This window comes from Cladophialophora bantiana (genome assembly GCF_000835475.1).
Source record: "Cladophialophora bantiana CBS 173.52 unplaced genomic scaffold supercont1.6, whole genome shotgun sequence".
NCBI lineage: Eukaryota > Fungi > Ascomycota > Eurotiomycetes > Chaetothyriales > Herpotrichiellaceae > Cladophialophora > Cladophialophora bantiana.
In genome coordinates this window covers 18,498-40,289 of record NW_015971580.1, presented here as the reverse complement: position 1 = coordinate 40,289, position 21,792 = coordinate 18,498, and the positions used below count along the sequence as shown (strand labels likewise).

The following is a 21,792-nucleotide window of genomic DNA, read 5'->3' as shown; positions in this document are numbered from 1 at the left end:
CAAAGTGTCGACTTCTGGTCCCTGGAGAAAAGAGTTACCGCATTATACTTGTGATAATATTGGAGTTGTCTTTTCTCTAACAATCCGTGTCAGCGACCAGCACATATTGTTTGCACCGAATAGATCAGGCACATATCGGGCACGTCCCCGACTCCAAGACTTGCAGTCCCCATCGTCAGCTTCGGACATTACCCGTTTTGTGCAATTGCCTCCAAGGATCCCATTAGGGGAGGATTCATTGGAAATCGCGGAAAGAAATCGTCAAATGCTCCACATCTTGTCACCTTCATGGTCGGACAACAGCTGCCTGTAGACGAAAACCAATACTACAATATCAGGTGAGCTTGACCGGTATTCAATAAGCGGGCTTTGCATATTAACGTTGCTATCGCTACATTCACGTCAAAATTCTGTGACCTCTGCTATCCATCAGTTGACAGCGCCAAAAAGAGACCAGATTACCCATAGCTACCAACAGATCATGAGTTGTACTAGCGATTTCAGCACCGGGCTCAAACCTGCTGCACCAGATGGTGCCACGATCATCGCAAACGAGCGAGAACGCTCAAACATCAACATCAAACAGCTGTCGGAGCACTTGATGGGATCGGAATACCTCGAGCGACAACGACAAGTATTGGCAATCTTGAGTCAAGAGAAGGTATTTTCCAAGTCAACTCAAGCAAACCTTTCACGACCGGACAGGTACAAACTAGGCCTCGCCCGGGGAAAGCGTATGCGACAACTTCAAGACAAGCACGGCTGGGATGACGATGACTTCCTGATGGCTGAATACCTTGTGGACGACGTTCAACCATACCATCTGCATATATCGCTTTTTACTGCCGCAGTTCGTGAACAGGCGAGTGATGAGCAGAGGGCGTACTGGATGCCCAAGATCGCCGCGTGGGAAATCATCGGCGCCTATGCTCAGACTGAACTCGGCCATGGTAGCAATGTGCGAGGTATAGAGACCGAAGCACGATGGGACCCGACTACAAAAGAGTTTGTTCTTCACAGTCCCACCATCACAGCGAGCAAGTGGTGGAATGGCACACTGGGCCGAACTGCTAACTATGCGGTTATTATTGCCCAACTAATGCTACCTGAAGATGGAGCCTACAAGCCATACGGACCACACCCGTTCATCGTTCAGATAAGGGATCTAAATACTCATCGACCTCCTCAAAGCATCGTTGTCGGCGATATTGGCCCGAAATATGGATACGCTCCGATGGACAACGCATATTGCCTGTTTAATCAACACCGGTAGGAAGTTATTTGAAACTCAGCAGCACACCTATGGCTAACCCTCATCAACAGCATACCCCATAGTGCCATGCTGTCAAGGCATTCTCGCATCGACCCACAGACTGGAGCCTACACCAAGCCTAAGAATCCTTCTTCCGTTTATGCCCAGCTTACTAGAGGACGTTCAGTCATTGTCATGAATGCGCGTCTAGTTCTGGCTCGAGCCGTGACAGTGGCAGTTCGCTACCTATCAATTCGACGCCAATTTCACGATCAAGACAATCCAGCTCAGCCAATAGAAACATCCGTCCTCGACTACACAACGGTGCAGATACGAATTCTGCCCCTTCTTGCAACAACATTTGCCCTTCACTATTCGGGCGCGTATATGCGGCAGTTATACGAACGTACACGCAAGAATGACACTATGATTGACGCAATCGATGAAGCATCCGTCTCCGAACTCCATAGCACATCAGCTGGACTAAAGAGTCTAGCAACCACGCTCGCCGCCGACGGGATCGAGGTCTGTCGACGCTCTATGGGTGGTCACGGATTCGGCGGAGGTACGGGCCTTGTGCAATTGAACGCGGACTATTTGTCTAGGCCGACGGTTGAGGGCGACAACTGGATGATTACGCAGCAAGTCGCACGTTACCTGATCAAGAAGGTTAAGGAGCGCGCACATTCATTGAAAACCCACACATTGAGTCAGACGGAGGAACACCTCAAAAGCTACTTTTACGGCCGATCTCAGGAGCCCAAGTTTGACGTGTTGAAGAGGGATCAGGCGATCGTCGATGCATTCAATTGGCGTATGGCCTGCATGGCATGCCGAGCCTATGATGCTCGTGAAATCCAAAAGGAATCGTGGAACAGCCTGCTCATCGATTTTCACAAACTTAGTAGGGCCTACTCGCAAGCAATGTTGGTGTCGAACTTCTACACCGCTACAGCCGACAACAGCGACAACCTGGCTGCTCTTGATGCATCTACGCGGGGCATTCTCCTTGATCTCTTCCGGTTGTTCGCCCTTCACACGATGGACTCCGAGGCTCGGGAGTTCCAAAATTCTGGGGCAGTCTCCTCGGAAGATCTGGATAAGTTGCCGGCAAAGGTGTTGGAGCTGATGGAAAGAATAAGGCCACACGCCGTTCGGCTTGTAGATGCATGGGCGATCCCGGATTATTTGCTTGATAGGTCAGTGTACATCCACGGTTAGGTGCAAGTCATCGTACTAATAGCTGAACAGCGCATTGGGACGATACGATGGCAAGGTCTACGAGGACCTCTTTTGTCGCGCACACATGATGAACCCTCTGAACAGATTGATATTCAACCCTGATTATCACACCGATGAGATTGTGATGGGGAGTGGCGATGCAGGGCACATATTGGCCAAGTTGTAGTGTCAAGGCCAAGATTGGGTTCTGAAGATAGCGCAATGAGTAAGAAAGTGTGAAACAGGTAATGAAGAGCAGCTAGGAGCACTTCTTCATCTTTGCACGGAAACCTGAATATTTTTTTGAGCTTCGCAATTCCGCCGCAGGCCAAACAATTCTAAGCATATATCCGTAGGGAAGTGGAAAGCAACTTAACCCGGTCTCTTTATCATCTCCGGAAAGATCACGCACTGGAAGTCTGCTTTTGACATTGTTTCCTTTGCAGCTTCCTTAAGCAAGTGCTAGCAAGCAGGTACACCGAAAAACGGTAAATCACATAATGTACTTGTATGTAATATTGGGGCTCTCAACCGATATACCCCAGTGTGCTTGTACTCAAACAGGGATACGTGATCTAAGTCTTTCATTGGCGCCCTGAATGATAGGCATCCCAACCAGGTAGTTCACCGTCGAGCCGCTGACGTCACTGCGAGACTCGAAGGTTCTACTTCGTACCAAGTAAAAGTGCGATAGCAATATCCAGCCATCGCATATATATTCACTCGAAAATGTGGCGGAGGCAAAGTACTCCCACCACAATCTCCACTGACCACAGTATTTGTAAGTACAGAATTAATTCCTATTGCCACAGCGTATGCTCAACAACGCAGGGACAACAGGCATTATGACATCGAATCAGTCACAGCATTCAGACAATCCCTTTTTGAAGAAGGGGGATGATGAGCCATTGCCTTTAACACCGCTTGCCCTGCCAGCCCCCCAGGATGTGGCAAGTTCAGCAACCGAACCATCCCAAACATTCAAACTCGACGCTCTCGGTCCGGTTGTCATTAATTCAGATGGTACTCTCTCGCGAATCGATAATTGGGCCCAGATGACCAAGACGGAGAGAGAACGGACACTGCGCATCCTGGGCAAACGCAACAAACTCCGAAGGGGTAATATCCTCGCTTCTGAGAGCGAGAATATCAACACAGAATCCGGGAAGCAATGAGGGACAGGTAAATAGAAGATGTCCGGAGTGTGGATGATTCGAAGGAAACCATCTGGATCAAAGAGTGGAAGGCTCAGACGATGAGGAATGCGAAGGTGCCAGACTAGATAGCCGATGGTGCATGAGTGCACGGAAGAACAGTGTCGCCACCATCTTCAAGGCCGAAGGACGAGAACAGGTGCCTAACGAAGGAGCAGCACGCAGTAACGCTTCTGGGAATGAAGAGGCAGCGTATAGCAGCGACAGTGATGTGCTCGGTAGCGCGATAGTATTAAAGGAGATTATGATCGTCAGAGACAGCGGAACCTTTCGCTGATGCGGTCAAAATACAGAGCAATGGTAGTCGACAGAGAATGATTATTGTAGCATTCCCGATTCTTTTAAGTAAAGCACGGTGGGAGGTAGAAGGATACGCGGACCCTTGGGAGCAGAACGATAAGAGTGTCTCCCGAGTGACGAATTGCAAAGTGAGAGAGAGAAGACGCGGTTCTCCGGCATCATGAAAAATTCGCGTGGGGGGCCTTTATGAGGATGAAAGACGAAGCTCGGCCTGGTGACTAGCCCAGTCAGGCGTACTAGCCCGCGCCTAAGTCTGGCACGGAGCACTCTTAAGTACCCAGTAGAAGCCTATATCAGCCTTGCCGAGGACCACTTTACGTGGTTGCAACAGCGACAATGTCCGAGTTCGACTTCGTCAATGTAAAGGCAATTCCCAGGGCCGTCGTGTCACGCGCGCCTCCATGTGCAAGATCACTAGAGAATGTTCCTCATTTCATCAAGGAATCTCTTCGGTCAACCCGACAATGCAGACACTCGCGGCAAATTTGTAGCACCGGTCAATGTACCAGAAGCTAGGGAGGCTTATTGGGAAAACTTCCATAGAGACTTGGAAATCATTTGCCCTTTCTCTCCTCCTCGTTGTCAATTAGGCTAATTCCACACGGCTGCCATAGCCTTTGTGTCTGGAGAAAGAGCGGCCAGCTTTTATGTCTGTTACGCGCAATCTTTATCAATAAGATAGTTGGTCTTGCGTGTTTGACCAAGTTTCCATTTTTGCAAAAATTCTTCTCTCAATTAAAATGCCTGGAAAGATCAGCGAGTGGTCGGACTACGCGCTGACTGAGGAACAGAAGAAGCATTGGATGGAGCATGGGTTCATCAAGATTGAGAACTGTTTCTCGCACGAACTCGCAGAGAAATGGACAAGCTCCATCTGGACGAGACTCGGCGCGTCTTTAGATGACAAATCTACCTGGCCAACAGAGAAGCTGAACATGCCTGGTCATACCGTTATATCAGTCCAGGAACATGCGCCCAAAGCATATGCAGCAATGTGCGAGTTAGTCGGGGGAGAGGATCGTATTGCCGACTGGTATGTTCCACCCACCTTTTCTTTTGGGCCAAGCCCCTAGAAAGGGTGAATGAGCATCCAAGAATCTTCAGATATGAGCATGCGTATATTGACTTGCTCTTGTCATTGTAGGTGCAAGTACTGGAAAGATGGTTTTATTGTCAATCTAGGCAAGCCCGAGTTCAAGGAGACGGATCGTTTAGATGTGAGGACGCTGGATAACTGGCACTGCGATGGAGATTGGTTCACTCATTTCCTTGACTCCCCGGAGCAAGCTCTTTTGGTGATTCCTCTTTTCACAGAGATCAAACCTAAAGGGGGAGGCACCATCATCTGCACGGACGGAATCAAGCTGGTCGCTGAAAGACTGGTACGTTTGAATCTGTTCCCATCCCACACTTGCAGACTCGGTGTTCTTCTCTTACAGCACTTCCTCGTAGTATTCGCTACCGCAAGGCGCCACCCCATATCTCGCGCCCCGAGGCTCGCCTGAGATCCCGAAATCCAATCCAGAGCGCCGCAAGCTCTGGAATTCTTGGGTGCAGAATCCTGGTCTCTGTCGCGATGAGTCCTTCCACGAAGCTACAGGTCAAGTCGGCGACGTTTATTTCTTGCACCCTTTTATGTTGCACTCAGCATCACGGAACCTACTTCGAAGTGTCAGGATTATTACAAACCCGCCCGTCGCCCTGAAAGAGCCCTTCAACTATGATCGTCGAGATGGTAACTACAGCCTTGTGGAGGCGAAAACATTAAAGGACCTTGGTCGACCAAAAGGCTTGCCTGAGTGGAAGATTGCAGGACCAAGAGAATTACTCCCCAGTGCTGGCGGCAGAATAAAGGTAGGTTCCTCCATGAATATTGGGCCGTTAGAGTCTCTGCATCAAGCCCGGACCATACTGATCATTGAAATTCCAATGCAGATGCAAGAGGAAATGAAAAGAAATGAACTGGAACGGTTGAAGATTGCTGGGAAGCCTATCCACACCCTAGAGGGAGCCAGTGAATACGGCCTCGAGTATTATCCGTCTTAGCTCACCTCAAGCCGGAACCTAAACAATAATATTCCTCGCCTCAAGCTCAGTAAAACATGGGTACTTCGAAGTGAGACTATTTATGTTTTTGTTCGTCGGCCTCTTCGGCTTCATGTTCCATCTCAAGCGTTGACATAATTCCATCCTGGCCCATTCGCCTTACCATTCCAAAGCTGTTACTTTCGACGACTCTTCAACGAAAGCAAAATCAACAGCGTCACGCAAGGGCTTACTGGCCTTCTGATCTAGACTCTGAAGCTTGGAGAATAAACTGGGTCCGTATCTCTCATACGTGTTGATCAGACCGCCTTCAGCAAGAAGTTGTTCCTGAATCCGATCGAGTCGGAAGTCCCAAGTCCTTCCTTGACACCGGATTTGCCGCTTTTTGACATTGATAACTATCTCTTCACCCTCTTTAGCGAGCTGATAGAACTCGTCATCCAGAATTTTGATTCCCATTAACCCATTATTGACTTGATTTCGCTGATAGATGAAGGCGTACGACTTTGCGATCACTGCTTGGATGCCTGCCCACATTAAGGCTCTTGGGGCTTGTTCTCGAGAAGAGCCACAGCCGAAACTCTTCTCCGCAACGACGATCGAGGCACCAGCCTGCGCACGATCATAGAACTCTGGTCGAGTGTAGCAAAATGCGCCACGAGCAACGTCTTCTCGAGTGAGGTGAGAATGGCACTTGTCGGTCGGAATGATACTATCTGTGTCAACGTTGTCTCCGAACCGCTGCACACGACCTCGAATCAATTCGGGGAGCGATGGTGGCGTCTTCTCATCGTTTGATTGTGGATCCGTATCGCTCTTCGTCGAGACAGCGGCAAGAAGTTCCGGCTCGATATATTTCGGTAATTGTCTTGGTTCTTGCGGGCCATATCTCCTCATAGCGTCAAACTCGAACATGTCAATTTTTCCAAGGATGTCCGTGGGACTTTGCAGTGACATCGAGAAGCTAGAAGCAGCGACCGTTGCTGCTGAAGTAATGTTGGCAATTGAACCAGGGCCCATTCGATCACGATAGTTTCTATTCTGAGAAGACAACCATACTTCCCCTTTACCAGCCTTGTCGACTCCCATGCCCACACAGTAGCTGCATCCAGGGGCACCAATCTCGAAGCCGGCCTGTTCGTACACCTCCAGAAGCCGTAGTTCCTTCAGCCTATCGATGATGGAATTGGACCCAGGAGTAACACGCCGCACCCCATTGGCGACGGGTTTCCAGCCTTGAGACATTGCCTGCTTCAGAACCAGTGCTGCCAGTATTAACTCCTCTTCAGTCGTGGTGCATGCTCCTATGAAGACACCTTGCAGATTTTGAAGTTGCTCCTTTGCTTCTGAGACCGGAACGACGTTGTCTGGAGATGGATAAAGTGCGATGAAGTGCTCCAATTCTGCCAAGTCCACGTCGAATGATTCGGCATACTGTGCATCATCGTCAGGACTGAAGTACAGGCTGTTCGATTTATGTCGCAAGTCCCTTCGGCGTTGAATATACTGCATGGTCACCCCGTCTGGAACCTACCACTTAGTTAGTTCTTCTGTATGAACAAGACTATCAGTTCTAACAAACAATGCAAGCACCAATGCCACCAAACTCCGTTGTCATGTTTGCGATGGCGAATCTTGCATCACATGATAGGTACTGCAGTCCTTCACCGGTGTATTCAACGAGTCGGCCTGCTGCGACAGTATTTCTTCGGAGTTTGCGCATTACTCCAAGGATAACGTCTTTCCCGCTGACACCAAGAGGTGGTCTGTTAATGAAGTTGATACGGACAATCTCTGGGACCTCGAGATAAGTCTCTCCAGTGACAAGTTGTAGGATCATATCGGTGGCGCCTACGCCAATTGCAAGACTCCCGAGCGCCCCAGCAGACGATGTATGAGAGTCGGCGCCAATGACAAGCATGCCAGGCTGGCACCGAGAACGATAATACTCGGTATGCATGATCGTGGTATTGTGTCCGGCATAATTGTCTCCGAGGTCCATTTCTTTGGCGATCTGATCGCAGGTTTCAATGAGAGACTTTTCGTAAGCTCTGTGATTCACGCGTGGGTCCACAACATGGTCTCCTGCCAGCCAGAACCTGTCTTTGCGGCGAATACCAGGACGCCCCATACGCTCATAGCTTTTGTTCATGCCAAACCAAGCAACTTCAGATGCCAGAAACCAATCTGGAGCAAGTCGTATCACGGTGCCTGGCTCCACGTATGGGGCCTCGAGACCAAGGGCATGATGAACCAGGATTTTCTGGCATGTAGTCATCGGCCGCCGGCTGGTATGGTCCATTGCCCTCTCGAAGTCTGATAAAGAGATCTGCTGATTTTGGCGAGAGATTTGGCCAGACGATAACGTTGTTATGTTGGAATACCAGTCTTCGTCGCGACGTAGGTGGGAATTGTAGCGCCACTGTGCGTTAGTGTCTTAATCCATGGACTCAACATCGTTATAGGACTTAAGATGCTGTGCCGTACAGGACAACTGCCGAAACCTTCAACGGGAGAAACCCGCAGCGCCGGGAATGGGTTCCCAACAATTCCCCAGGGAAAATCAGCAATCAAATGTATCTCAGGTACTATGAATGTCGAGGAGCCCCACTGGCGAGACTCTCTCTGCTCCATACTCGGTAGATGAAAGACAATATGCGAAAAAAGGACCTACAGGCAGCAAGTCGTGCAATTGGTGACATTGGAGCCACCGGCCAAATTCCGGACCAGCGTTCCGGAAATCAAGCGCTGGCTCGTCGTACACCGTATCCAGGGTCCGACCTTACCCCGGATTCATTGTCCCCGGAATATTGGATCAATATTATAGTCACCGAGTGAATGCGCTTCTTTGTGTCAATCTTGCATACTGCCCTGTCGTATCACAAGGACCGTCGTCGTCTCACCATTCAAGATGATTAGTGAAGGAAGGAACAACCATCTCATTGACAATTGGAAATGTCTCGTTATTTGCTGTGTCGTCAGCATGGCCAATTGTCAGTATGGCTTTGGTAAGAGCTTCGCCAGATTCCAAAGCACGAAACTGAAGTCTTCGCAGATACTGCCGCAGTCGCCGGCTTCCAGGCCATGATTGGCTTCCTCGAGGTCTTTGGCTACAAGGACACAAAGGTCAAAACAGGATGGAATATTGCTACCAAACCTCAGCAGCTGATATCCAGCTTCCTCAATGTCGGAACCATTGTTGCGGTGCTCCTAGGTGGCCCTTTTGCCCAAAAGTTTGGTCGCAAGCCAGCGATCTGGGTTGCTGCCATCGTATCGATGGTAGCATGTGGCGTCCAGGTTGGGGCTAACAGCCTTGCAGGATTGTATGCGGGTAGAATCCTCCTGGGAGCTTCCAATGGAATATTCATTTTGTTCTCGAACACCTTCGCCGTCGAAGTCGCTCCTCCTCAACACCGGGCTATACTGGCATCATTCTTCGGATTCTGGGTCAATCTTGGGAGTATTCTCGGAGCCATTGCCGACAACTACAGCAAGAATATGGATAGCAGACTGGCATATCAGATTCCCCTAGCGTCGTTATTCGCGATCCCATTCCTGCTCAGTATATTCATGTTCTTCGTGCCAGAGTCGCCCCGTTGGCTTCTTTTGCACAACAAACCGGAAGAAGCTCGCAGATCGTTGGAGAGCCTTAGAGGGAAGTCCTTGAAGGCCGAGCTCTTGAATGAGGAGTTCATCGAGATGCAAAGAGGGATTGACCAAGAAAAGGAGCTGGCTTCGACAACCTCAGTCCTGGATATGTTTAAGGGTACTGATCTCCGGCGGACCATCCTCGCAACAGGAGCCATCGCATCGCACGCAGCATCGGGTGTCTGGTTCACAATTTCGTACAGCACGTTCTTCTACCAAATGGCAGGCATCGACAAACCATTTCAGGCGACCATTCTACAGAATTGTCTCGGATTGATCGGCGCCATGTGCGGCATGTTTCTCATGCACAAAGTCTTTGGTCGTCGCTCGATGCTTCTGATCGGGTCCGCCGGTTGCTGTGTCTGCATGTTGGTGATCGGCTTGCTGAGCCTTGCTGGTCGTGGAAAGAGTGCTGGCCAAGCGCTCGTAGGTTTTGCTCTGATGTTCAGTTTCTTCTACAATGGCTTCAATGGCACAATTACCTGGCCGATCGCGGGTGAACTCGTCAGTTCTCGACTGCGAGTTTTCAGCGTAGGCCTAGGCACTGGAATCAATTACTTCTTTAATTGTGAGTTTGTCGGTAGTCATCTTGCGGTGAGGCACTGACCACTGGCAGGGTTGATATCATACTGCACGCCGTATTTCCTGAATGCGAACAATCTCAATTGGGGCGCGAAATACGGGTATATTTGGGCCGGATCAAATGCTGTTGCATTCGGTAGGTATTCCCGACATCTTATGGCTGTTTCCACTGACCGTAGATTATAGTCTTCTTCTTTCTCCTTATCCCGGAGACTAAGGGCCGTTCATTAGAGGAGATTGACGAGATGTTCGTTAACAAGGTGCCGCGTAGTCAATTCAAGACTTATCAATGCGTCTCATCAGAAAGGGCCCGCGAAATCGCCGGGAAGGAGTTTGAAGAAGTTTCCAAGGGTGGAATCACTGTTCATACGGAGAAGGTCTGAAAGTGAATGGAGCTGCCAGCAAGTACATGGCTTCGGAGATGTACATCCTCCTGATGCCCACTTCCAGTCGATTTTAATTCGATCCGCTCTATTCACCTTGAGCCTTTTTCCGGGTAGTTTTCCTTTGCCGAAAGTTCCTCTTGCAGCATTTGTTTCTGGGTTGGTATCACCGTTTTGTATGTGGTTCGATGCTGGAATCTATTCTTTATTTGTGACGCAGAGCATGTTATGGTCCCTGCCGCCAGAAGAAGTCCTCGCATTGTTGTTCTCCGAGTTGGGGATGCTTCACATTCCAATCCATGAGCATGCAGACAGTTGTACGGAGACTGCGTGATCCCGAAAGCTTCTTTCCATGATTTTGCTGAGAAGAGGACAGAACCAGCCGCATTATACGTCTGTGGTTCTTAAGGGTCTCTTCCGTAGCTTCAGCCTCCACTTTGGCAACAACGAACATGTTGATGACAACAGTTATAAAACTGTATCGTGCTGTATTGTCGACCGACATAATATGTCCATCCAGATCATCGCCTTGAAAGAAAACGTCCGGTATAAACAGGCTGCACAGGTAAGATCGCGGAAGTAATGCACTTGCATCCGCTGGCGAGCGAATCAGCGGCGCGCAGGACAGCAGGCAGTCACAATGTCCATGTTCGTCTATTCAGGGTGTATTTGCTGTTGAATGGCCGCGTCATGACCTCTTGGTCCTTGGAGTAATCTCACATCATCGACTCTTCATCCCTCTTGTTCGTTGTCGTTCTGAAAGAGGACTTTGAGCTTGGTCAATGCGTCATCGCAGTTCACCTCCATGCTGGTGATAACATCGACCGCTTCCTCCTTGGCCATGATGAATTGAAGGACGATCCAGAAGTGAAAAGCATTTCTGTACATGCCTTCAGCTTTCAGAGATTTGTCTGAAGTCTGTGAGCGAATAGATTCCCATAGTTGTCTCCATCTTTCCAAGGCGCCCTTGATCTCATGGGCCATTGGGCCCATAGCGGAACTGGAATGCTTCGCCCCTTTAATACGGCGACCGAAGTTCGTGGTGGGCAGGTTGAGTGATGTTGTCATTACGCATGTGTGTACGTAAGTATACAGAACTGAGGAAGATGTTAGTCAAACGGTACTGATCTCATCTCTAGCGGATGACAGAGACCGAAGAATGGCGGATCAGAGTCATCGGCGGCCTTACAATGGATGAGAATGAATAAATCGAATATAGTAAGGTCGTAACTGCGTTCTGTCTCCCCCGAGGATGCTCCGATTTCAGACAGATCTGCCTGTGACGCAGTTGTTGAATCGGTACCCTGTGCTTTTCCATCAAAAAGAAGAGCGAAGGCTTGAGACATTGTCAGTCGTGGCGCAAAAATAGACTCGTCCTGCATGAAAGGGTGCCGTGAGCTGAAGACGGCTTCTCTGCAGGGAAGGTCATTGTCGAGTTCGGCGAGAGTTATGCGGCAAGGGTAGTTTGAATAGATTCTCATGGCACAATCAAGCAATGCAATGACTGATATAGTTCTGCGACGAGTACAGTCAGTAAGATGCTAACGACGGAGGCGTTCTGTATACCGGATTTTCGTCTCTTTTTGTAGCCAAGCAACCTCTGATATGCGATCGGACGGGAGATGACGAGCACGGTGCAGTTGCATACTCCGAGCGACCTGGGAAATTTTGTAAGTGACCTTCTAAACAGCATAAAAGAGTTTCGAACATTGATGACGTCTCCGAGCCGAGATTGCATTGCTCGTCGTTTAGACCCCCTTGACCCGCCCCAATACTGGGCAACGACCATCAGGTAACCAGCCTGTAGCTCTTGGAAAATCTCCCAGTCACGATCTTGTTGAGGAGAATCCGACGTTGTTGTCATAGAATCGCCTTGTATGGATCGGGTGATTTCAATCTCAAAGGAGAAAATTTCTGAATCGAAGACAACCAACTCCGCAATATCGACCAACTTCTTTGCAGCAAGCCTCTCAGTTTGATCTTTAGAATACATGGCCCCAATAAAGACCACGCTGATCACCAAACCAACCGGGAGTTTGGCGGGATCGAATGATGGGCGGTGAATGATAGGACAATTAAGGTGCCAGTTGCGGAAATAAAGCGAGATGAACTTGCGGATCCTTTCTGAGGTTAAGAGGAAATTCAGGCTCGCAGTCAGTTCCTGACGAGATTTCCCATCCAACGCCAGGCACCATAGCTTATTGTAAATTGCCATGTTCAGTGCTGAGACATACTGTGCCTGATCCGAAGGCGGTTGAGTCGAGCTGGAGGGTGTGGAGCCGATCTGAGCTTCCGGCGATATCATTGACGAATCGTAAACTTCCAGTTGCAAATCATTGTATGAGGGGGACTGAATCAATCCGAAAGGCCCCGTCCAGAAGTCTAGATACTGATCGTCAATGCCCATAGGGGTTTGGAATATCCCGGAAAAGTCGAAAGTATCTGGGCTTTCATCTTCCGACTTCGTATCAACGGCATCGTTGTCTTCGTCTTCTCCTTCTTCTTTTTGTTGGTGGAACTGCAGCCCTCTTTGTCGATCGTCGCAGGGCGGAAGATTGAAGGTCTCTGTGAATGTGTCTGTACCACCGTTCAAGAGTGCTCGGATGGACACACGGTCGCCGAGAGGACCTAGCTTTTCGACAACTATATCCGGGTCAGCATTGTTGCCAATAGCTTCCTCTATGTGTAGGGCAGGGCTAATTACCCGACTTATCGCGTAGGGCGTGTTTTTGGCGACATTGTACTTGTTTCTTCTTGCAAGGTGCGCAAGGGCTACCTCCGTCACATCGAATTTTAGACGAAATACACTTAACAGAGGTCAGTTAGGTTGCACAGCTTCGCATGTTACCAATGTACAGGGTATTCACCGTCACACAGGCATGCGGCCGTCGACCCTTCGGAATTGAGCTGGGTGCATCTCGGTCTCCTCGTCGTTGGCAGTGGCTATAATGGGTTTGGAGGCGGTCCCTATAGTAACGTCTCAGCGGTAAGATTCGGAGGCGTGAAGGCGTCAAAAATATCGTACTTTCGCGAAAAGTCCCGCGAGCAGAAAACGCAAGAGAATGGTTTGGCTCCAGTATCTTTAAAGGGGTTGTCAGTCGTAATGCACAACTTTTTCGTGGCAACTTACGCCGAGTCTGGTGACGCTTCAGGTGTTCAGCTCGTGAAAACCCCTGCCCGCAATCTGTGCATCGGTAGCGCTTTTCTTGACTGTTGGATGCGCCGGTAAGAGTTGCCGCTTGCTTGATGCAGGCCGAGGAGAGAAGGGCTTGGTTCCTGATTAAGTCGTGGAAGTTGTCCATGGTCCCAACCGCCGCCAAAATATCTGCGAGTGCCAGTGGGTGGAAGAATCATTGATTGTTTGAGGGGATGACGGCTTACCTAGGTAGATAAGTGCTACGGCGAGCGGCGACAGCGGGCAGAGGGACTCTTGACTAGAGGGCTTTTAACAGGCCAAGACCCCTGGCCAGTGGATGCATGCGGAGAAGGGCCTCCACGGCATCAAATCCCCGCCTGTACCCAACAATTCTCACCTAAGCGAGCGCACTCTGCGGAGTGATGGGTACTGTACGACAATTTGTCCTCACTTCGGAAATACCCCAACCTCAGACCCCAAGGGGCACATCGCCTTAAGACTATTTCCCTGGCAATAACGACAAAGTGCACTGCAGCAGATTGCTCTGGTTCCGGTCTGTCAGCAATCCATTCGTCTACAGTGCATGGGGACTCAGCCACTTTTCCATGTTCTTTAAATTCTCTTAAGGAGTACACCAATCGAACATGAGGCAAAAATGATCTCACACGGCTTGATCCACCCTAAAAGGGATCTCGCCCTTGGCAAGGCAGCAAACAAAGCCGATCAACTCGCAATGATTCTTCTCAACTTCTGAAGCTCTTGTGAGGGAAAGCTTTGCTCTTGGCGGTCCGTGCTGGATTCCCAACTGGGTTGAAATCTAGGGTTACAGGGCAACCTGCGATCATGTTGATAGAGCCACTCTTTTGGGGGTTCATCACCCAGAAGTGCTTGAGGCGTAGCATTGGTGTCTAATGGCGATAAACTTACCAACAGTCCTCCCAGCGTCAGTCACGTCGCTGAAGGCACTTGTCCAGCCGACGAGCCCTAACCCAGGCCGACGAGGCAGAGCCATAAGTTGCCGATGTCAATGGTTTAGTGCTTGCTAACGCGGAGAATTTGAGCTCGACTCAGTCGGCCACATTTAACGCAGAGCCGGGAGTGATATAAAGGAAAATCAGTCGATGAACTGCCTTCGTTGGTGTGGGATCTATATTGACATCACTTGCCATGCCTTTTTCTCCTTCAGCTTGAACCAAAATGGCCAGTCCCAAGCAAGCCAGAGAATAGCTTGACAAAGGAATGTGAAGGCTCTCAAAACATTTGAAGCATATCTTCTCGTATCTCAATGGTGCATGGCAAAAGGTCAGCGGTCGAATAGAAAGCGAAGAAAAGGACAAGGAGGCGACGAATATAGTCGAATTCATGGCCCAATCACGCAGAAGGATCGTATGTTGACCCATTTGCGTGGTCTGTGCGGCAAAAGCAGGAGAACTTGATCGGTATATCGGCCATAGCAGTGGCATGCGTCAGCTGTGGTCTAATGAGTCGAGCTTCCGCTATACGACCCAACTTCATTAGACACTCATAGTACCCATGGAGAGCCCAAACGTTGTTTGGGTGGCGGAGAGCTCGCGGAAGCGTGTCGTCGAATCCCAGATCAGCACTATACACTGCTGCGGCTAGTTCGGTGTGACCCTGTTCCAAGAGGAGAGCACCATAAGCATGTCGAGGAGGTTGCATCCACCCCCAAGGCTCGTCGTAGGGAAGTGCATCATCGAGAGCAATGGATCTCCGGAGATGATCAAATGCAGCGTCGAAATTTCGCCGGCGATATTCCAATTCACCATCCAACATTGAACGGGCGATCGCAAGAATATCAAGACAGGTGTTGTTGAAAAGCGTCCGAGTTGACTTGACACGCAACATTGCGTCATCGAAGAGGATGCGCTGCTTCTCAGCTTCCTCCACTCTTCCAGTGGCTGCTAATGCGACGCCTTTTGCATAGTGTATCAGGGCTGTTGTCACACAGTAAAGCCCCTGATCTTTGGGGAGTGGAAGGTCAAAAATTTCCTGCCACAGGCCGAAGCGAATGAGCGCGTGCACACGCATCCCATGGAAAGCTTCCAGCCAGTCGGCCATTGGCGGTGAACTGACGCGAAGGAGGGCTTCCGGGACCGTTGCCTCGATCCAGCCGGCAGTTTCTAACGCTACTCTTGACTGGCCAGCAAACATAGCAGCGTAAAGGCGAAAATGGTAATTGTGGCATCTATAGAGAGTGTAGAAGTTTAGGGGCCCAGCGCGAGCCAAAAACCTGTTATCCGCGCGGATTGCATCTGTATTCGAAGCGATCGCTCGGCGAAAGTCGCCGCAAAGTATGTCGAGATGAGTCGGCATATGGTGCAGATGACCGGCATCTGGTATCAACCCTCTCAAATGGTCTGCTATGGGCATAGCGAGCTCAGGGGAGCCGGACATTTCCATGAGGTGGATGTAGAGATGTAACAAGCCGGGATGTTGCAATCCGGCCTTTAGAGTTAAGGCGTGATCGAGGACCTTCTTCACCTCTATCGTGTGCGCCCCAGAAGCCGGGCGTCCAGTCGATAAGTCCCAAAGTTTCCAAGGGGAGAGATTCATCAGAGCGTCGGCGTAGAGGGCTGCCACATCAAGGTCGTCAGGGAATGCATTATAAACAGACCGCATGGAATCGGCGTACGGTTGATTCCAGACCGAGCAATCAGCAGGCACTTGCGAGCGAGGGTATCGGAATTCGAGGGCCTCCACCAGTGCCTTTTCGACCGCCGTGGCATTGATTGCTTCCGCCTTCGCTTTCTGGACAGCAGCATGTGTCCGAGTCACAGTGGACTCGAGTTCCTCCCCATCAAAGAATTCCCACGGTTTGTTGTAGTTTGGACCTAGGGCATAGGCAAGGCCCCAGTAGGCCATGGCGCAGCCAGGATCAATCGCACTGGCCTTTCTAAAGCATTCCGCTGATTCCTCATGGTTGAAGGCGTAGCTCCAAACCAGACCACGATCAAACCAAAGTTGGGCGTCTTTGCTGTTCGTGCTTACAGGTCGACTGAAAGACCCGAGGTCGTAATAAGAGTCTGATGTTGTCGGCGCATCTCGAAGATGTTCACTAGTCCCCTTGGCCGCCATGCTTCGATTGTGTTTGTACTAGGACTCGCCTGTCTTGAAAAGAGACAAAAACGCAGGCAGGAGATGATTGCGTTGGGGGATTTGATTCGGAAACAACTCGGGGCTGCGGAAAGGGATCACATGTCAGAGCAACCCATTTGTGATTCAATTTGCGTCTTGTGGATTTCAATATTTTCCTTGGCCCGATGAGGTCCTTCTGGGTCATCATCATCATAGTAATTATCAAGTCCGTTCACAGGACAAAGCGCGACGATTAATATCCATCTCTTCCTTCAACCACACCGTACGCTCCTCCTCCTTTTCCAAACATCTCACACAACCCCTCTGCCACGTCCTGCGGCCTCTCCCATCCTGCGAAATGACCTCCTTTGTCGAAGACCTTCTGATACACTATCGGTCCCATTGTATGTCGCCATGCTTTCGGATTGTTGCATATCTCTACAGGGAAATCTGCAATACCTAACGGCACGTCGATGTATCCTTGCACAACAGGAACCGTGATCTCGGTGGTGTCATGCAAAGCCTCGTAATAGATGTACGAAGCTGCATCAGCCCCGGCACGCGAAAATACATACATGGATGTCCACAAGCACACTTCCTCCTCTGTCCAGGGATAGCTGTCGGACCAGTCAACGAGTTTATCCCATATCCATGCCATCAAGCCAATCGGATTGGAAGAAATGAGAAAGTTGATGGTCGCGGGCCGAGTCGACTGAATGGCAATATAACCACGCCTAATTAAGAAGTGAAAATTGGAGGTTAGTGCCTCAACGCAGTCACAAAGAGACGAACGGCATACCCTTCTCCTGTCCCAAATGGATACCATCTTTCACCTTGCTTGATCTGTCTTTTCTCCCGCTCGGAATACTCCGGCTCTGGGTTTTCTGCCGTGAATTCAGGCCTCGCAGCCCACGCCCAGTTGACGTGAGTACCCCTGACATGTTCTGGGTACAAGTACGCAAGCGCTCGGGTGATTAGATACCCCCAGTCCCCTCCTTGAGTCACATACTGGTCATAGCCAAGCTTCAACATGACGTGGTGGCAAGCATCGGCGTATCTCCCTATGGAGAAGCCCCTCTTCAACATCGGACCGGAGAAAATATAGTTTGGGAGCGAGGGAGCAACAACATGGAATGCCGGTTTGCCATCACCGCCTTTAAGCATCGGAAGCATCTTGGTAACCTCCAGAAAGCTCCCAGGCCACCCGTGGACAAACAAGAGGGGAATGGCACCCTTCACATCACTCTTCTGGTGCAGAAAGTGCATGTCAATGTCCCCGAAGCCATCAACATGGACAGTAGTTTCAAAGTTTGGGAGCTCGTTCATTCGACGTTCCTGGGCCCGCCAGTCGAAAGTTGTTCTCCAGTGCTTCACGAAACGCTGGATATCAGCCCTAAACGCAGGCAGGTCAGCAGAATCACTCATGTATTAAAACCTTTGTCCTACAGTGGGGAGCCATAATCCCATCCTGCAGCTTCGAGCTCCGTCGGCCACTGATACTCATCGAGTTGGCGATTGAGGCGGTCCAACCTCTCTTGTGGTACGTTTATCTTGTACTCTCGAATCTGCCCCATTTCCATTGCTCTTTCTCAGCGGTTACTCGGTCAACTCAAAGCAAAAGAGTTGCTTCTACTTCTTTTCATCTCTCCGAGAACGTCGTCCTTTTCTCACCGCGAAGTTACCCCGCAATGTTTTTTCTCAACGAGCATCATCAGGTGAGCCTGAGCTTGTTTTACTTTCCTCTTAGCCTCCATAGAGCCGAAAACGAGGTTCAGTCGAACATCGATTCGACTGCAACCTATTTAGTACAATATTGCACGAATAGGGTCAACAGCACAGCTGCCGCTTCGTGCGGGGACTGCTAGCCGAGAAGAGAACAACCGAGCGTCGACAAGATATTAGAGTCTGTGCGTCTTTGGTCCTGCCTCGGATGCTCACTCATGTATGGTTTCTCGCTTGGGTATCTAAGGGGGCAACCCGAAAACTTGCGGCCGATGCAGCAGTGCGGGTTCAGTCTGTATGGACTTTGATGAATGTTTTCATAGACCTCCACAGGGCAAATATCGAATCCCCATCTGAGGCATGTCAATTTCAACGGGAACGAGGATTCCCCCAGTAGCCCATTCTCCGACTCAACTCACTGGAATTTCTACAGCGTGGGTGCTCCCGATCTTCCGCCGTGCCGAACGGCCACATTGGTATAAAACAGACCTCATTGAACGCGCACTGAGGACACTTTTTCCACACCGACCAATTCAGGTACTCGGTGAGCGACCGCAACTTATCCATTGCCTGTGATAGCGTTACGTCCACGTCGAACGCAGCGAATAGGGTCTCGCAGATTTCCCTCGTCACAGCTTGTATCGAGTTGCCTACGATCGAGGTCGAGATGCGACCTTCACCTGGATTGAACTGGGCTACGCAGCGATCCACCTCGGCCGTCTTGTTTCGTGCGTCTGAGTCGATAAAGACACGTAGAATCAGTTCCAGCTCCTCCAGAAGGTCTTCAACTTTCGTCAATGTGCCTCCCAGCAGGTATTTCAGTACTCCAGCATAGCGTTCAACCACCATATCTGCAATGCTCTGCCAGTCGACTGGGCTCTTCTCATCCAAGATATTGAGAGGATCCCATGACCGCACCATTCTGTCGACATCGTCCCGGGCTCTATCTAGAGCTTCGGCCGAAATATTTTGCAGCCTAGGCAAGTCGGTCTTGCCTGAGAAAAGGTCGAAATCATAGGTGTATGCCGTAAAAAAATGATCATAGTCCAGTCTCACTCTCCTCCCGCCAATGCCGTCATAACGAGACGCTATGAACTTGATCCATTTCCATATTGCCCAGTCGAAGCCTTTCTCGGAGGAATCTGACGTAGCCCCTCCTAGAGAAAATTGACCAGCCCTGACCGACTGCACGAAATCCAAAGAGTCAGAGAACGAGCACATGATGATCTCGAAACCAGCCTCCATGCGAATAAACCCCTTGATCTTCCCGTTCCAACGCTCATGTGCCAATTTGCAGAGTCCATTCGCGCGTTTTCTCTCCCATAGCATACCGCCACCTCCGACGCTAGCATTCAAAAGTAATACATCTTGAGAATCGAGGGTGCCTTTGTCGCATTTGCCGGCTGACATGCCGTCAATGTAGAGCAAGGGTGTTGCTTCTTTCGTTCGGTATGTGTGAAGCCACCCTGGGTGGACCTGAGGGATATCGGGTCTTTCGGGCATGGAATGACGATCATAGCTTTCAGTCACTGAATTCAGAGAGAATTTTGCGGCTTTCTGGGCAGAGGAAGTTATTCTTCCGAAACCGAGCTGGTTCGTAAACTCTGTCTCTTCCCCCATCTGTGGCAGCACGGCTTCATACGGCCTGTGCAATCTTCTCGCAAAAATGATAGCATGTTCAGGCTCGAATGCTAGCCATTCTAGACCTTGGACGGGCTCTTGGTTGGGGTTGCCATGATAGAACTGTATTCCTGCTGGAACCAGGGCCGGGAAAAATGACATGCCATTGTGATAGATGGAAGAACCCCATTGTCTCATTGACGAGTGGATGGCGTTGAATACATGGTTTGCATTGCGGACTTGGTCGACAAGTTCGCTAGGAGGCAACGCTGTTGCTTGAGCGGTCTTTGGGAGGACGAGAATAGCCAGAGCAAACAACCACATAGTCGGTTGGTGTATGCGAAGGTGAAGAATTGAGAAGGGCGACAAAGACTGAAAATGACGGGCGCCTGATAGACTTTCAATGGGCCCCGGATCTTGTCTAATGCACCATTGATTGCGAGACCAAACTTTGATTGGCGTCGGATAGTGTTGGATCATAAGCACCATCAATTTCAGTTTGCTTACGTTGACAGCAGACGCGGCCATTCGTCTATTATCTCCATTTCAGTCCCGTTTGTGGCTTTATCTATCCAACCATCTCTCTGTATCTATTAACCTCCACTTTATATCTATCGCTGGAAGTTCTGTACCGCTTTGTACCTCTGTAGAGCCAATCGGACAGTGTCACCCACCAATTTAAGTTTCCTCGTTAAGATATCACGTCCCAAGTCCATCAAATCCTTAAATTTGATGACGTTGCCATTGCTGCTGCCACTCGTACGACTCATCCTCTTCCCCCACCAGATCAACATGTGCCTTCACCATCTAATAGCCGTATATTTCCAAATGCCAGATAAATCGCCTCGATCTTGACCTCTCCTCGTCCGCCCCGCAGCCCAACTTCACTCCCTCGCCATATATCTTATGGGAGTCTACAGCGCTGTTACACCCTATCATGCCCATATTTCTCCATGAAATAGATGCTGCTCAAGCCGCTGCTTCTTCGCCATGGTCTTCGCGCTCTAGTGGGTTTCTTTTCTCTTGACGCCATTCTTACGAGTCCGTCCAACAGCCTCGATCGCGGCATCCCATTCCTCGTCGGTCATTCATCGTCGGTCATTCTAGTCTCGATTTGAAATTGGTGGGTTCCTCTCCGTCGATGTCCTGGGAGACGATACGATGACGAGATCGATACCTGGGATGACTCGGGATAATACTTATGCCCTCTGTGCTTGTGTTACATAACACAACCCCGGATTTGATATGTATTGCTCTAGCCAGCCGATTCATTTTTCCAAGATATAGTGCAGACATTCCCGCAGGGGGATTTTTCCATACGAGTGTCCGACGATATGATACAATGAACAGGCATCGATCATGTGCGGATGTACATTGACGTCCCTTGCTTGGAAATTGGCTGTCAAGGACTCTCTATTGGATGATAATGTGCTGAGGTTATAGCCGACCCTGTCGTAGCAGGGCGTCCCGACAAACGTACTCAAATATTATTTGACCTTGATACTGGCATTCGATAGGCCCTCCTGCTCCAGCGTAGGGGATGGTTAACAGGTCTTCAAGACGATGTATCGA

At 49.9% G+C, this 21,792-nt stretch overlaps 9 protein-coding genes across 9 annotated transcripts; 4 read left to right on the top strand and 5 right to left on the bottom strand.

Annotated features, from left to right (window-relative positions):
• Positions 1 to 481: 481 nt before the first annotated feature.
• Positions 482 to 2,660, top strand: Z519_04342 (uncharacterized protein; the record flags this gene model as incomplete). Its single annotated transcript, XM_016762088.1, has 3 exons — positions 482 to 1,269; positions 1,324 to 2,451; positions 2,504 to 2,660. The coding sequence occupies 3 exons, from the start codon at positions 482 to 484 to the stop codon at positions 2,658 to 2,660; spliced, it is 2,073 nt and encodes a 690-aa protein (XP_016621035.1).
• Positions 2,661 to 3,318: 658 nt separating this feature from the next.
• Z519_04341 (uncharacterized protein) lies at positions 3,319 to 3,648 on the top strand (the record flags this gene model as incomplete). Its single annotated transcript, XM_016762087.1, has 1 exon — positions 3,319 to 3,648. One exon carries the CDS (start codon positions 3,319 to 3,321, stop codon positions 3,646 to 3,648), a length of 330 nt encoding a protein of 109 aa, XP_016621034.1.
• A 1,079-nt stretch (positions 3,649 to 4,727) lies between these two features.
• Positions 4,728 to 6,033, top strand: Z519_04340 (uncharacterized protein; the record flags this gene model as incomplete). Its single annotated transcript, XM_016762086.1, has 3 exons — positions 4,728 to 5,020; positions 5,132 to 5,369; positions 5,440 to 6,033. 3 exons carry the CDS (start codon positions 4,728 to 4,730, stop codon positions 6,031 to 6,033), a joined length of 1,125 nt encoding a protein of 374 aa, XP_016621033.1.
• A 159-nt stretch (positions 6,034 to 6,192) lies between these two features.
• On the bottom strand, positions 6,193 to 8,335 carry Z519_04339 (uncharacterized protein; the record flags this gene model as incomplete). Its single annotated transcript, XM_016762085.1, has 2 exons — positions 6,193 to 7,563; positions 7,616 to 8,335. The coding sequence occupies 2 exons, from the start codon at positions 8,333 to 8,335 to the stop codon at positions 6,193 to 6,195; spliced, it is 2,091 nt and encodes a 696-aa protein (XP_016621032.1).
• A 609-nt stretch (positions 8,336 to 8,944) lies between these two features.
• Positions 8,945 to 10,646, top strand: Z519_04338 (uncharacterized protein; the record flags this gene model as incomplete). Its single annotated transcript, XM_016762084.1, has 4 exons — positions 8,945 to 9,041; positions 9,089 to 10,249; positions 10,298 to 10,399; positions 10,450 to 10,646. 4 exons carry the CDS (start codon positions 8,945 to 8,947, stop codon positions 10,644 to 10,646), a joined length of 1,557 nt encoding a protein of 518 aa, XP_016621031.1.
• Positions 10,647 to 11,378: 732 nt separating this feature from the next.
• Positions 11,379 to 13,948, bottom strand: Z519_04337 (uncharacterized protein; the record flags this gene model as incomplete). The annotated part of the gene is made up of 8 exons (XM_016762083.1): positions 11,379 to 11,743; positions 11,836 to 12,161; positions 12,213 to 12,304; positions 12,355 to 13,325; positions 13,351 to 13,453; positions 13,514 to 13,613; positions 13,672 to 13,726; positions 13,777 to 13,948. 8 exons carry the CDS (start codon positions 13,946 to 13,948, stop codon positions 11,379 to 11,381), a joined length of 2,184 nt encoding a protein of 727 aa, XP_016621030.1.
• Positions 13,949 to 15,153: 1,205 nt separating this feature from the next.
• Z519_04336 (uncharacterized protein) lies at positions 15,154 to 16,878 on the bottom strand (the record flags this gene model as incomplete). The annotated part of the gene is made up of 1 exon (XM_016762082.1): positions 15,154 to 16,878. The coding sequence occupies one exon, from the start codon at positions 16,876 to 16,878 to the stop codon at positions 15,154 to 15,156; it is 1,725 nt and encodes a 574-aa protein (XP_016621029.1).
• Positions 16,879 to 17,131: 253 nt separating this feature from the next.
• Positions 17,132 to 18,458, bottom strand: Z519_04335 (uncharacterized protein; the record flags this gene model as incomplete). The annotated part of the gene is made up of 3 exons (XM_016762081.1): positions 17,132 to 17,612; positions 17,678 to 18,271; positions 18,325 to 18,458. 3 exons carry the CDS (start codon positions 18,456 to 18,458, stop codon positions 17,132 to 17,134), a joined length of 1,209 nt encoding a protein of 402 aa, XP_016621028.1.
• A 511-nt stretch (positions 18,459 to 18,969) lies between these two features.
• On the bottom strand, positions 18,970 to 20,544 carry Z519_04334 (uncharacterized protein; the record flags this gene model as incomplete). The annotated part of the gene is made up of 1 exon (XM_016762080.1): positions 18,970 to 20,544. One exon carries the CDS (start codon positions 20,542 to 20,544, stop codon positions 18,970 to 18,972), a length of 1,575 nt encoding a protein of 524 aa, XP_016621027.1.
• Positions 20,545 to 21,792: the final 1,248 nt, after the last annotated feature.